This window comes from Nelusetta ayraudi, unplaced genomic scaffold (assembly GCF_046127955.1).
Source record: "Nelusetta ayraudi isolate G7.1 ecotype Tasmania unplaced genomic scaffold, CSIRO-AGI_Nayr_v1 ptg000063l, whole genome shotgun sequence".
Lineage (NCBI taxonomy): Eukaryota > Metazoa > Chordata > Actinopteri > Tetraodontiformes > Monacanthidae > Nelusetta > Nelusetta ayraudi.
The window spans coordinates 2,662,182-2,676,162 of record NW_027466113.1 but is presented as its reverse complement, the minus strand read 5'-3'; the positions used below and the strand labels follow the sequence as shown (position 1 = coordinate 2,676,162).

Genomic DNA, 13,981 nt, shown 5'->3' with positions numbered 1-13,981 from the left:
GACATGGGGCCACTTGCTTTTTCATCAGGAGCCCCCAAGAAGCGCCCACACCAAATTTGGGGCTTCTAGTACTTGAGGAACCAAAACCTTAACCCTAACCCGAGCTTCAGCCTTATCGTCAACCCTAATTCAATGCAAATCTATGGGGTGAAATTTCAACTTTGTCCTAGAGACATGGGGCCACTTGCTTTTTCATCAGGAGCACCCAAGGAGCGCCCACGCCAAATCTGGGACTTCTAGCCCATGAGGAACCCTGAAACCCTAACCCTAATTTCAGCTAACCCTAACCCTAACCCTAGCTTCAGGCTTATCGTTAACCCTAATTCAATGCAAGTCTATGGGATGAAATTTCAACTTTGTCCTAGAGACATGGGGCCACTTGCTTTTTCATCAGGAGCACCCAAGGAGCGCCCACGCCAAATCTGGGACTTCTAGCCCATGAGGAACCCCGAAACCCTAACCCTAATTTCAGCTAACCATAACCCTAACCCTAATTCCAGCCTTATCGCTAACCCTAATGCCATGCAAGTCTATGGGGTCAAAAGTCAACTTTATCCTAGAGACATGGGGCCACTTGCAGGTTCATCTGGATCCCTCAAGACACAGCCACGTTTAATTTGTGGCTTCTAGCATAAAAATCTTTTTTCCTCCAAGGTGGGGCGTGACAGAGAAAGTTTGAGAACCACTGCACGAGACCAACATGGATTCCACTATAAATGCATATAAATGTGTGACATCAAACACGTTCCTAAAAAAATATTGAACACAGATAACTCTAATTTTTTTTGAGATTTTGAAAAAGACACAGCAACATCAAGTGGTCACATTTTTGATTGCAACATCTTTCACTCTCCCTCCCCCTCCTGAGCTTGACAGTGAGCTACGGTGGCCAATTCTCGATACCCCGTCCACCTTCTTCTTCGTTGGTTTATGAGTATGCCATCATTTACCCTAATTATAAAAAGCACTGTTGGGCAGCTGGATTGTCCACACCGGGCTTCCTTAGAAGTGGTGGTGCAATATGGCAGCCAACTGGGAGCAAGACCCTTGATCTATGTATATTGTTATATATAGATAAGAACAATTTTAAAGGAAAACCTTTTTTTTTAAATATTTTTTTGTACTGCGAGTATACACTTTTATAATGTATGTATGGGCAGTAATACGTAAGTATGTTTTTGCACAATATAATAATATATACATCAAGCCAAATATTACACACAGTAACCGCACCATTTAACCTTACCTACCGTCAAAATAACAATAATTAAGAGTTTAAATCCCTCTTATTATTGATTTCTGTCGTCAGTTCAGGCTTGCACTTGCGGTTGACAAAGCAACAGAGTCAAGCAGAGCTTAACGTCGACCATGAAATTGCATTGGGTGGACAGAGCTGGGCTGCAACTTGCATGCAAACTTTACAAACCTGACATTTCTTGAAGATTGAGAACATACATGTAGGCCACCTGATTGCTGTCCTCACATTTCACTCTCATTGCCCCCCCCCCCCCTTTTTTTTTCTTTTCATGTCCGGAGGCACAACTGAGCTTCATCCTGACCTCTCATCAAAGTCATGGCCCCAAACACTGACATGAGGGGGAGGCATGGAGCCTTGCACCACCTATGGGGACCTGCACAGCTCGTGCTACAGGGTTGAACGGATCTGGATCTCACCATCTAATATTTTAACACAGACAACAACATCGATTCTCAGGATAAACATAGCAATAAACTTGTGTAACCGTTGATATTAATGTGTTCTTGTGTCTTTATTTGCGTATTGGACACACGGTGTGGTCCTTGCAACATCACTGTGCATATACAGTATTTAGTGCGTCTTTGTGCACTTTGCAGAGGTAACTTGATTACAATATTTGTTATTACATATTATTTGTAATTATTAAGTTCATGAGTTCCCTTGTGAAAGAAGTCCAGTTTATAAAAACAAAGACATCCTTATCTTAAACCCTAGAGATAACGGTGGAAGAATTTTAAAAGCACATCTATAAAATATTAGTCTATCTCTCTAAAAGTGGAAGCCTACTTGAACCCCGTTGTCATAATTTCATTGAAATTTATTTTTGAACAGTTTGAAATCACTGCATTACGTGTGTCTTAACTGCAGTTCAGACACATTTTCTGCAAAGTTTTGTTTGGAATTCAGATTCTAGTACAACATCCTACATTTGTAATCAAATCTCACAGCAACTACAGTTATTGTTCCTTTTTCATACATTTATCTTCTTTTGTCGGATTAAAGCTAACTTTAAACGGGGAAGTGATCTGGACTTTATGTGTGGTTTAGATGTCTTCAGGATGCTCTCCTCCTAGAAGTCCATGTCTAAAGAATTCTGATCCGTGCTGACCTTTTGCATGCAATGCAAATAATGCACAGATTTTATTTTTGGCAAGCACCACTGTTATTCCAGAAATATGCATTAATCATAAACCTACTGCTGTGGGTTTTTAGCTCAGGGCTATCAAAGAGAAAAAAAAACACACACACTTTTATATGTACTCTGTTCTCCTCTTTGTCTGATTATGTACAAAGTACTATTTGCTCTGTGGTATAGATTTACTCCATACCAATACTGCCATAAAATTTGGGGGTTGTCCTAAAGCAGGGGTGGGCAAACTTTTTGACTGGTGGTCCACAATGGGTTCAAAAATGTGACACAGGGGCTGGAGCAGCAGCAGATGTATGAGTGTTTTGGCGACCCATCTCATAGGGAAGAAAAATATATCACGGGATATGTAGAAAACATGTGTTTTGATGTCAATTGAAAAAGAACAAACAACAACAAAATTTGTCTTGGAACCCCCACGGTATTTAGCTCTTTATTGAAATGACTCACTGAAAAAAATAGATTGGTGTGACAGAGGTGACGCACAAAATACTGGGTGGAGAGGATACAGCAAGATACACAATGTAAGGCAGGTGTTAACTTTGACCAAATTGGTCAGTGGTCATTTGGCCACATATGGACAACACATGCTGACAAGGTTACAGAACCGTGCGATTTGATTTGAATCCATTTGTCATGACCCTTTGATAATTGACCAGTGAAAGTTTGTTTTTGTCTTTTTCTCATAGAATAATAGATTTTTGTGCTTTAAAAAAGAGGAATACATGTGTGTGTGTGTGTGCGCGCGCACACACACACACACACACACACACACGCATATGTATGTCTGTATACATACATAAATACATACACACATCTATATTAGAAAATTGGGCCGAGAGCCTTTTCCCTTTATTTAAATCCTCTCATGTCCTCAGGGATAACTGATCTTCATCCTGACCTCTCATAAAAGTCGTAGTCCAAACACTGACATGAGGGGGAGGCAGGGACCCTTGCATCACCTATGGGACCCCGACACAGCTTGTGCAGTGAGTCAAATTGAACTATATTCTGTACACGTGTATTCATATATACATATAATTCACACATGCACTTTCGATTTTTGATCCTGGTTATTAGCGTCCCCTAGTTTCCAAAAAACAAAACAAAACAAAACAAAAAAACTTGGCAGTTTGTTAATTTTTTTGAAACGGCTACAATTGTTTGTCCCAATATCCACAGTACTTGTATTGTTCAAGAGCATCGTTAGCCCCAGGGGAGCATGTAAATAGTGGTAATACCCATGGGGGCCACATGAGCACAGTTCCTCTCCAGCAGATCTTCTGGACACCACAGGAGAGATGACGCCACACACTGTACGGAGATACGTCTTTTTTTTTTTCTCTGTCCTCGAACAGAATTCTATTGGTCGAGCAGTTGCACATTACCAGTGTCCCCGTCGACATTGGAATGAATCGTGAATGTGTCAAATTTCATGTTCGATTAACCTTTTCTTTTATGGTGGAAAAGTGATTTGTCTGTGAAGGGAGAAACAATAAAGTAATGATAATAATAAAAAAAATAATGATAATTCCTGCAGCACATAATTCCTTTTGTGGCCTTTTAAGGAAAGTGCACACGACTTGTTTCACACCTCTATGGATTGTGTGACATTAGGAGGGCAAACTTTCAGTTTACTTTCTGCTTCTTCTTTTTCTTCTTCTTCTGCAATGATTTATTTTTCACTTAGATTTTGAGGGATTGAATATTGTATTTATTTATTTTAGTTATTCATTTAATTTAGCGTCTTCAGTGTTTATGTGTATGTTTTCTTCTCATCTGTGTGGTTCTATGTATTGACAAATCTTTATTTTCTTGTAATAAATAAAGCTCCTTATCTTTCTTTTCTTGTATCCCTGTGAAAAAAAAGTAAAATTGTTGTTAGAAATCCTCTTCTTCGTCTGCTTCTTCTTCTTCTTCTTTCCCTTGTGCCTTGTGTTGCTTCTATGTTTACTCGCTACCTTTTTTTAAACTTGATGATTACCTCAGGCGCTTCACCTGTATCTTGTCATTGCAACATCCTCCTCGGCATTTGAGTTGAGCTTTCCTTTCCTCTGCCATCAGTTCATCTTGTCTTCCCAGTGAGAGGCGAACCAGCCTCCCTCTTTCCTCGCAATACCAGTGTTTGACCTCATCAGTTGCTTGATCCTGCCTTATGGATTTGAGCTTCTGCCTGGAGATCTTATTAAATCTGGTAACGACCTTTTTGGGTTTAAATAAACAGCTCTGGCTGCCAAATTCCCCTGTGTGCTCCTGCAGTTTGTGCCTGTCTGCCTGTGAGTTCTTGACACTCCCAAGCAGCAAAACTACTGATCTACTAATCTGAGGAGGGGGGGGCTGAGAATAAATGCAAACTCATAATAAATGTTTACTGTACACGGCCTTCTGATTGTTAAAAGAAACCAAAACAGGGATTTTAATTAGCATGTAGATGTTATGCACCCATTATTATAAAAATACCAATAACCGTTATTATTGAATAAATGTTTCACTGATAGCCACAACAACAAGAACCACACCACTTTTAATTCCCAGCTCAACACTTCAACCGCATCTGCGTTTGTTCAGTCATGCTGTATGAAGTATGTTTGCCACATAGCCATGGCACTTTTCTTTGTGCTTGGGCCTCATGTTAGTTTGTCTTTGCCCGTGGTAAAGTCATCCGCAAATATTCACTTATAATGCGGTTTATGTTGGATAGAACACTATCAGGGATGACAAGTCAAACATGAGGAATTCACATAAATAATACTCAAACTGATGCATTGCATTGTACAAGCTCTGCCCTTTAGTATGGTCTCGGGGACGTGTGTGTGTGTGTGTGTGTGTGTGTGTGTGTGTGTGTGTGTGTGTGTGTGCAGACGGAGAGACAAACGGGGGACAGGGTATCAAGTGAATCATTCTTTCGCTCTGTTACCAGCTCTCTTACGGCATCGCCAGAGTTCAGTGGACACCATCCATGCATGCTGGTGCACTGGATGTGTGTGTGTGGGGGTGTGTGTGTGCGAGCGTGCGTGCGTGCGTGTGTGCGTGTGTGCGTGTGTGAGTGCAAAGAGGTTGATTTTGGCGAGACCGAGTGGACAAAATCCACAGTGGAGCAGAGCAGACAGAGTGAGCACAGATGAGACACCTTCTTTGCAGGCTGAAATTACAGAAGGTGAGTTATGAATTACAATGAGGTTGTTTGATTCATTGCATGTGACAGACTGCTTTTAGCCCTGCCGTGTGCCAAGAGACACTCGGAAAAAGTAGTAAATTTAGAACTTTTCATCCGTCTAAAAATAACAAAATATCAACAACACCAATTCCCGACGGTGGGGTGACAGTTGTGCTAATCACACACAGCATTAGCAATTTCGATTAGGTCATATATTGAAATAAATAAGAGAAAAGGTGATGAGTGTTCCGCTGTTAAGCAGCGGCACAGAGAAATTGAAAGTCTTTTTTTTCAACAGTGGTGCAAGAATAATGTCTATAGTTATAATGATCATTATTTTGGGGGGTCTTAATTAGCTTGGTGTAATGCTGAGCAAGCGGACAGTTAATGCTATGGTTTGAAATATGGCTGCTCCTGTTTATATTAAATGGATGCAGCGCATTCTTTTTAAATGAGTGCTCATACCTGTTAATGTTTAAAGTGGCCTGTCTTTCATTTTTATGATCGCCACCCTTTTGGAGCCAGCCAGGAAAAGACCATGCACAGCCACAAATGTAACGACAGCACTGCAGTTGCTCAGGACGCCTCCTGCAGTCCTCGGGGCCATGACCATCAAAGGCCAGTGGCTCGCCAGTGGAAAAATTTAAAATAGGGTGTTTTTTTTTTTAAAAAAAAGTCTATGGTTCACATAGTTTGAACTGCTTTAATACCAGTATACATTAGAAATGAGCTGAATGTTTGAATTTTATTGAAATCTTTTAATTGAACATATTTTTTACACAACATCCAATAAAGAGCGGGATGTATGGCATAAGGAAATAAAATTAATACAGCTGAAAAGAACGAGCTATCCTGATTCATAGCCTACTCAATGCTATCTATCTATCTATCTATCTATCTATCTATCTATCTATCTATCTATCTATCTATCTATCTATCTATCGCTTTCTTTTTTTTCCACAGCCGAGCCATCTAAACGTCATATTACGCTCAAACACGGGAAATGTAGTGAAGATGGCAATATGTGCTTTAACAATTACGCGGGGTAAAAACTACGATACCCACAGTTCTTTGCGCTCGACCGGTTCCTGTTGACATCAGCCGGCTGCTAACTGCACACGTTTGACAGTACTAGTTGCAATACTGTGTGGTAAGTTGTAAGGGCAGGGGTAGCTCTTTGGTTTAATAGACGTTAGCTCTCGAGCCGTGTCTGTATAATTCTCCATAATTGTAAAGCGAGTGTGTTATGGAAACGTAGCGAACGGGACGAGAAGCTAACACTAGCTTGCGTAGCAATACTTGAACACTGTCATTTTCATCTTTCATCCCCTGTCTAAAATGTGTCCGGAAATAAATTTTAAAAACAAATTTCTCATCTTAGCCGTGAATAAGTTCGCATAGCTCAGTCTTTAGACTAAAATGAACTTGCTCATTGAACGTATCGCAGAACATTTTTGGATCCAAGTGCGACGTAATCACAAAGTTTAAGTAAAGTCAGCAAACAGAATCTACTAGTTTCATTTGTAAAGAAAACGTCTTACTTCGCTTGTGATGGAATATCACCCGTATTTACGGAGTACAGCACAATGAAAAAAAAAAAAACAGTTGTGATTTTTTTTTTTTAGTAGTTTAATGATGTTAATTTGTTTTCAACGTTGTTTTGACGTGACAGAGTCCAGCTGATAAAGCAGTGAATGCATTGGAGCACCGGGCAGTAATGTCTCCTCCACGGCTCACCGGTGCTCTGCGCTCCTTCTCCAGCGTCAGCAAAAAGGAGGAACAAACAGAGCAGCTGTACGACCTGAAGGTAAGGCAGGATGAACGACTGTACAGTCGAGGGGGTATTGAAGAAACAATGAATTACAACACTGCTATTGTTGAAAGTTGTCAAGTAACAAACACTACGTGTTAAATAAAAAAAGAAAAGAAAAAAGAAGCATTTCAGAAGAAAGGTTTGTGGTTGGCTGACATCACGCTGCGTACAATGAGTTGACATGAAGGGCAATATTTCGATTGTGTATGTGGTTTTCTAGAACTTGTATAGCAATGAGGGAAATTATACAGCATTATGTGTTTCATGTTTAAGATGAATCTTTTTTTTTTATCGCTCCAATGTCACCCACAGTAAATCAGCAAAGGAAAGAAGTTGTGTTTTTTCCCCCACTTGTTAATGATGCAATAATCTTTAGGATGTACATCACTGTGACGCAAGTTTTCAAAAATAATGAAAGAAATAATGATAATTCATATTGTGATTGTTGCATTACAAGCCTGTCACGTACAATATGTAGACCTGCTGTTAGTAATTGAAAAAAATAATTAATAAAGACTATTCAAACTTCCACAGATTCGTACATCTTAAAATTCATATGTTAAAATAGAATCTTGAGAAGAAACAGAGTGGCCGTAAGTTATTGACGTTGTTTCAAGTCTGTAAAAAGTTCAAAAACTTAGTTTAAATGTTAAGTTGAAGTGTACATATCTGATATGGGTCGCTTTTAAAATAACATTCAAACTCTCAATAACAAAAAAAAAAAACAACAAAAAACAATCTAGACATTTGCAATCATTCAGAATGAGAACGAGTAGAATAAATCTATAGTCCAAACTGTCGCACTCTCGGCAGTACACCTGAATGCATCGGCCTCATTATTGGGTATGTGGGCAAATGTATGTACAGGTGCTGGAGCACAAAGTGCTAGCGTTGTCTTTTGATGTGGAGTGACTTGTGTTCGCCCTTGTCTCTCGCGCTAGTCCAAGCGGCTGAAGCGACGGGAGCTGTTTGCCAGAGAGGGCTTGACGTGGCAGAAGATTGTCCATTTCTGCAGCGCGCACGAGGACAAAGCGAAGCAGCAAGCTGCCAGTCAGGAATTGAAGAGCCTCCTTTTGGCAGCCAAACAGATTGGTAATTAACTCTGCAGCCACAAATCCACTGCAATTTGTCTATTTTCATGTGTTTGTGTTAAACTGATTACAAAACAGAAAAAAAAAATTAGCAGCTTGTCTGAAAGGGATTTTAATGCTATTATGGAGCGGGTAGCTGGTGTTTTCTCTTCCTCTTGCTGTGAAATCTGCCTCCTGTGCTGTTTTCCACCCGTTAGTAGACTTCATCGGCTGGCTACTTTGTGTGTGATGACTCCTCATAGAAGTACTTTTTGAAAAATGAATATCTTATTAAAAATGATTAAGAATGTTAATTATATAATGGAATTAATAGCATGTCCCAATGTAACCATCACACCCCCTGCCTTGTTAGAAAGGACATAACTGTCTTCACACTTTACAATCATTGGAGTCTTGTTCTAGACTTTTTAAAAATATATATTTTCTGTCATGTCTAATTTTCCATATTTTTTTTGTCTTTTGTTTGTAACGGAACATTTACAGACGGATGACAAGTCTGAGGCTTTTACTGTTCTGTCTAGGTCTACTGGTATGTTTTAAATCAGTTAATCGATGTTCCACTATTGGTGAAATGCAGAGTAGAACTGGACTGAACTGAAACATGTCCAAATTAATTCATTTTAAGCACTTTTTGGACTTGTTGCCTACAACATAAACAACCTGTTCTCCACTAAGACATCAAGCAACATTTCATAGAATTGGGAACCCCGGGGTAAAATTTAACAAACAAACGGTCTTTTGTTAAATTATATGCCCATTTAAGTGTTCTTAATTTGAAAAAGCTGCATCTTTATACAGGAAAAATAACACATCTGCTGTTGTGGGTCAGTTCTGCATTCTCATACAGTTGCATTCACAGTGCAACTTTCCTTCAAAGAAAAGACCCTGCAGGGTAGACCAGCTCATATCCCCGTCTCAGCCCAGCCTTTTGCCATTTTCTTTTTCCTTTGGCTTTTCGCTTCATTTATTATGGAATTTCTTTCCTCTTCCCTCCTCACCTGCCAATCAAGAGCGTGGTTGTTGTGATGCTCTCCGATGCATTAAGTGTTGAACCTGCTCTCAGCCAGTGTGACTGGATCCCGGCCACTGAAGAGGATGAAAGCAGCAGTTCTACTCCGTTGTGTGCACCAACACATCTGGCACTTTTAGACCAATTTAATTGGCTCAAATCCCTTTGTATCTGTTTTTACTCTTCCCTTTTGCCTTTTGTACCTTTTTCACTCCCTCCTCAATCTGACATTTTTTTTTTTGTTGGTCTAATTGGACAATGACTATGTTGTCCGCTCTGGTAAATTCCGTTCCGGTGAAGCAGTATTTGTTGGGAACATTATTAAAATGAGGGGCAGAGAGCTCAGAGTGAGCTCGCAGTCTAGCTTTTGCCGGTCAGAGATGCACCCATTAATTTTTTTCTCTGAACCTCACAAATTGGTATGGTAGCGTATTTTGGCACTGCTAATGTTTTAATAGACAAGTCAAAGTGATTTTTGCATTTAGGGTAACTTGTCTTGTTGTTTGTCATTGTAACCGTCCTCGCTAAATCATCAGTAACTGACTAACAGCGTGCAGCTGAATGGGCAGCTTGCTTGATTTCCTCTTTGCTTGGGAATCAATTTGAAATAAGCAACGAGATTCCTCTTCCGCTCCTCCATGACGACATCATGAAGACGGTGGACGTTGGAGAACTTGCTCTCCTCCACCTTTCGTTTGAGGATGACCCACAGATGCTCAATAAGGTTTAAGTCTGGAGACCACGCTTTGGCCACTCCATCATCTCAAACCTCAGCTTCTTTAGCACGGCACTGGTCAACTTGGAGGTGTTTTTTGGGCTCGTTGTCGTGTTGGAATACTCCCCAGTGGCCCAGTTTCCACAGGGAGGGGATCATCCTCCGCTTCACTATTGGCATTCATGGTTCCCTCAATGGCTTGTGGTTGTAGTTTTCTTTTTGGACAGTCTATTGTAAAAATTCAGCATTATAATACATTGAAGTGGCTTGGAGTAAGTAGAGCAGAGGCTAACTAGGTGTGTCATGCTTTTTGTCTCCCAGTGGGCACTGATCATGGTCAGGAGGCCATCGAAAATGCTGCTGTCTTCCTCTTCGAGACCTTTCACAACAAAGACCACGTGGGCAGCGAGGAGACCCGGGCCATCAAGCAGATGTTCGGCCCCTTCCCGGCCTCTGGCGCTGAGGCCTGCTGCTCCTCCGTGTCTCGCCTGGTGGCCTCACTCGGAGACTCCCGCGTGGAGGACTTCATTCAAACCCAGACCTCACGTCGGAACCTCCGCCGAGGCGCCGCCTTCGGACACAACATCACCTTCTCCTATGACACCTACACTCTGGACCCGCTGGAGGAGCTGTTCTCCTCTGCCATTGACCAGGATGAGAAAGTGAGCTTGGACTTCATCAACTTCCTCAACAACCAGCAGAGCGGGAAAAAGACGGACGAGAGCGCGCAGAGTTCGGGGAGATCTCTGGGTTCCGCTGATGAGAGCGTTCTCAGGAGGGAGGTAGAGAAGTACCTGAACGGAGGAAACATGATCTCATCCAGTCCAGAAGAGCTCTGCACTTCCCTCTTTGAAATGCTGGCGTCCCAGCGGAGCGACGATGAACTGCAAAATGAGGTATGTGGGATCCCGAGTGCAGTACAGCTGCTTTTATGCCAGTGGATATTAAATGACTTGACCGTTGCCCACATAATCTGTAAACTGGATGTAGATATATTTAATATAAATATATCTGATATCCAGTTGTAATATCACTTCAAGCCACCTATTTATTTTAACTACTAAAAGTAAAAACTCAATGATGTAACAGCCTTGTGTTCCTCTGACATAGAGTTTGACCTGCTCTGACTGCAGAGAAAATACCCCTAGGCTGCCAGTGTTTCTTTGACCTTGACCTTTAGCACTGAGCCTCATGGGTTTGATCCAGATCTGGGAATCGTGTCCTCACTTCAAGTCATCCTTGACCTTTACCTCCTTCCAACTTTCTCCGCGGTTTTGACCTTCTTTTACTATATTTTTCGCATTTCGTCGATCTGAGCTTGAAACGGATCGAAATGGAACTCTAGAACATAAAAAAAGGATCAGGTTTGTTCATCATTTTTCAAAAGACAGACAAGAATTCTCCCAGGGAAGTAGATTTTTTTTTAAAATATAATTGCAAAGAAAGCTAAAAATCTATATACATATATACACTGTATATGTATCCACGCATATGTGTGTGTGTGTGTGTGTGTGTGTGTGTGTGTGTGTGTGTGTGTGTGTGTGTGTATATTATGTATGTATGTAGGTTTATCGCACTCGTCTGGGGTCTTACAAAATCTGGTTCCTTAGAGTTCTAGCAATTTTCATTTTTCATCATTTGCACTTATTTTATGTTGAGACGAAGCACGAAGAAATGATTTTGTCCCCCATGCTGTTCCAGTTCCTTCCAGTCTCACTGCCTCATAACATCTCAAGGCCCTTTAAGCTTTTGGTTTCTGTCTGCGTCCTTTTTATCTGTTGCTTCGCCACGGACACAGGACTGTAAGCCTTCAGCCCGTGCAAATGGTTCCAATGTTCCTCACGTAGTTGACATTTGGAGGCGAACTTTCCCACTGATGTCTTGGAAGTAGAATGCCCATGTGTGTTTGTGTAAGAGCGCACTTGCGCACCGTCTCGCACCCACCCTTGTGCGATTCGAAAGCCACAAGTGAAGTTACAGTCGACAATGGGCAGAGCCCTCTCGCTGTTATTCCTCCTCGCCGACCTTGGCGGGCTGACATTTTCCAACGGCTGCGGAGCTCAGGCGCCGCGAGCGTGCCTGCGTCGCCTGCAGCCGCACGTATGTGAGCCGCAAGTATGTGAGGCGCGCCGATCGATAATATGTGGAGCAAGCGGTTGAAAACAATAGCAGAAAGGCGGCAGCCTTTGGTTGATCAGAAAGACAGGGAGGAGACGGCCTCGGTCATCTGAAAAAAAAAATTTGGCCTCAAGTTGTTGGATGTCGAGCTTTTTTTTTATTTATTACTTTATTTATATTTACCTTTATTTATGATTTCTATATTGGTCAAAGCATACATATACATGTGTATATGTATATATATATATCTATATATGTATGTATGTATGTATGTATGTATATATATATATATACATATATATATATATATACATATATATATATGTATATATATATATGTATATATATATATATATATGTATATATATATGTATGTATATATATATATATATATATATATATATATATATATATATATATATATATATATATATGTATGTATATGTATATATGTATATATATATGTGTATATATGTATGTATATGTATATATGTATATATATATGTGTATATATGTATATATATATATATGTATGTATATATATATATATATATATATATACATATATATATATGTATATATATATATATATATATACATATATATATATGTATATATATATATATATACACATATATATATATATGTATATATGTATATATATATATATATATATATATATATATATATATATATATATATGTATGTATATATATGTATGTATATATATGTATGTATATATATGTATGTATGTATATATATGTATATATATGTATGTATATATATGTATATATATATGTATATACACATATACACATGTATGTATTTATGTGTATGTGCGTGTATACATATGTATATATTTATGTGTGTATACATTGTATACATATGTGTGTATGTATGTATGTGTAAATAAATATACGCACACGCACACACACACTCACTTTTGGGTTTGCGACCCACCAGTTGAGAAACACTGTTCTAGGTGAATCCACCTCATCGGTCAACTGCGAGGACAAATTTCACGAAAGTTAATGTAAAAACAACAAAACAAAACAGAACAAAATGCAGCCTCTCGCAGGCTAATGGAACAGCCATTTGCAGGGACGTTCACCACCGACGCACAAGAGAGAGACCACCGGGGGGACACCGGGCTGACCTGACATCAAAGTGCATCTGTTGTTTCAGTTCCCTGCTGTGCTGACTATTGCTCTCCCCCCGAGGAGGAGAGATGAAAGAGTCCAGCTACACCCTCACTTTCATATCAACCCCAACAGCAGAGGGCGGGAAGCATCGGTCTGTCTGTTGGAATTCAAACGCTCCGGGCTCCCAACGACGAGATTTTTTTTGTTGTTGTTGTTGGGGTTATTAGAAATAAACTCTGCAAACATCCCACTCCAGTCTCAAATTGGTAGAGATTACTCGGGTATGAAATGTGGATTTCACGCCAAGGTCATCAGCAACGTCATATGGAGTCCACCCAGAATTGGTACACCACATTGTATCCTCAATACGACGCCACTGCTCAAGAATACATAAAGAATCACACTGACACATGACGTCACCTTCATATAGGTGACCTAGTTGAGCTACACCTAGCTTCCAGAGCATTAAAATCACAATCAAGACTAACCAACTAAGTCCCTGGGTTGAGTTCAGTCTGTAAGGTTCTCAGG

General features: G+C 40.2%; 1 protein-coding gene across 1 annotated transcript in view; it reads left to right on the top strand.

The window, feature by feature from the left end:
- The first annotated feature begins 6,615 nt into the window (after positions 1 to 6,615).
- Positions 6,616 to 13,981, top strand: part of ascc3 (activating signal cointegrator 1 complex subunit 3) — a 95,002-nt gene continuing 87,636 nt past the window's right edge. The window contains exons 1-4 of the mRNA XM_076040741.1: positions 6,616 to 6,712; positions 7,235 to 7,369; positions 8,317 to 8,467; positions 10,512 to 11,086. Of these exons, the coding sequence (XP_075896856.1) occupies positions 7,280 to 7,369; positions 8,317 to 8,467; positions 10,512 to 11,086 (816 nt within the window). The 5' untranslated portion in view covers positions 6,616 to 6,712; positions 7,235 to 7,279. The remainder of the gene's footprint in view (positions 6,713 to 7,234; positions 7,370 to 8,316; positions 8,468 to 10,511; positions 11,087 to 13,981) is intronic.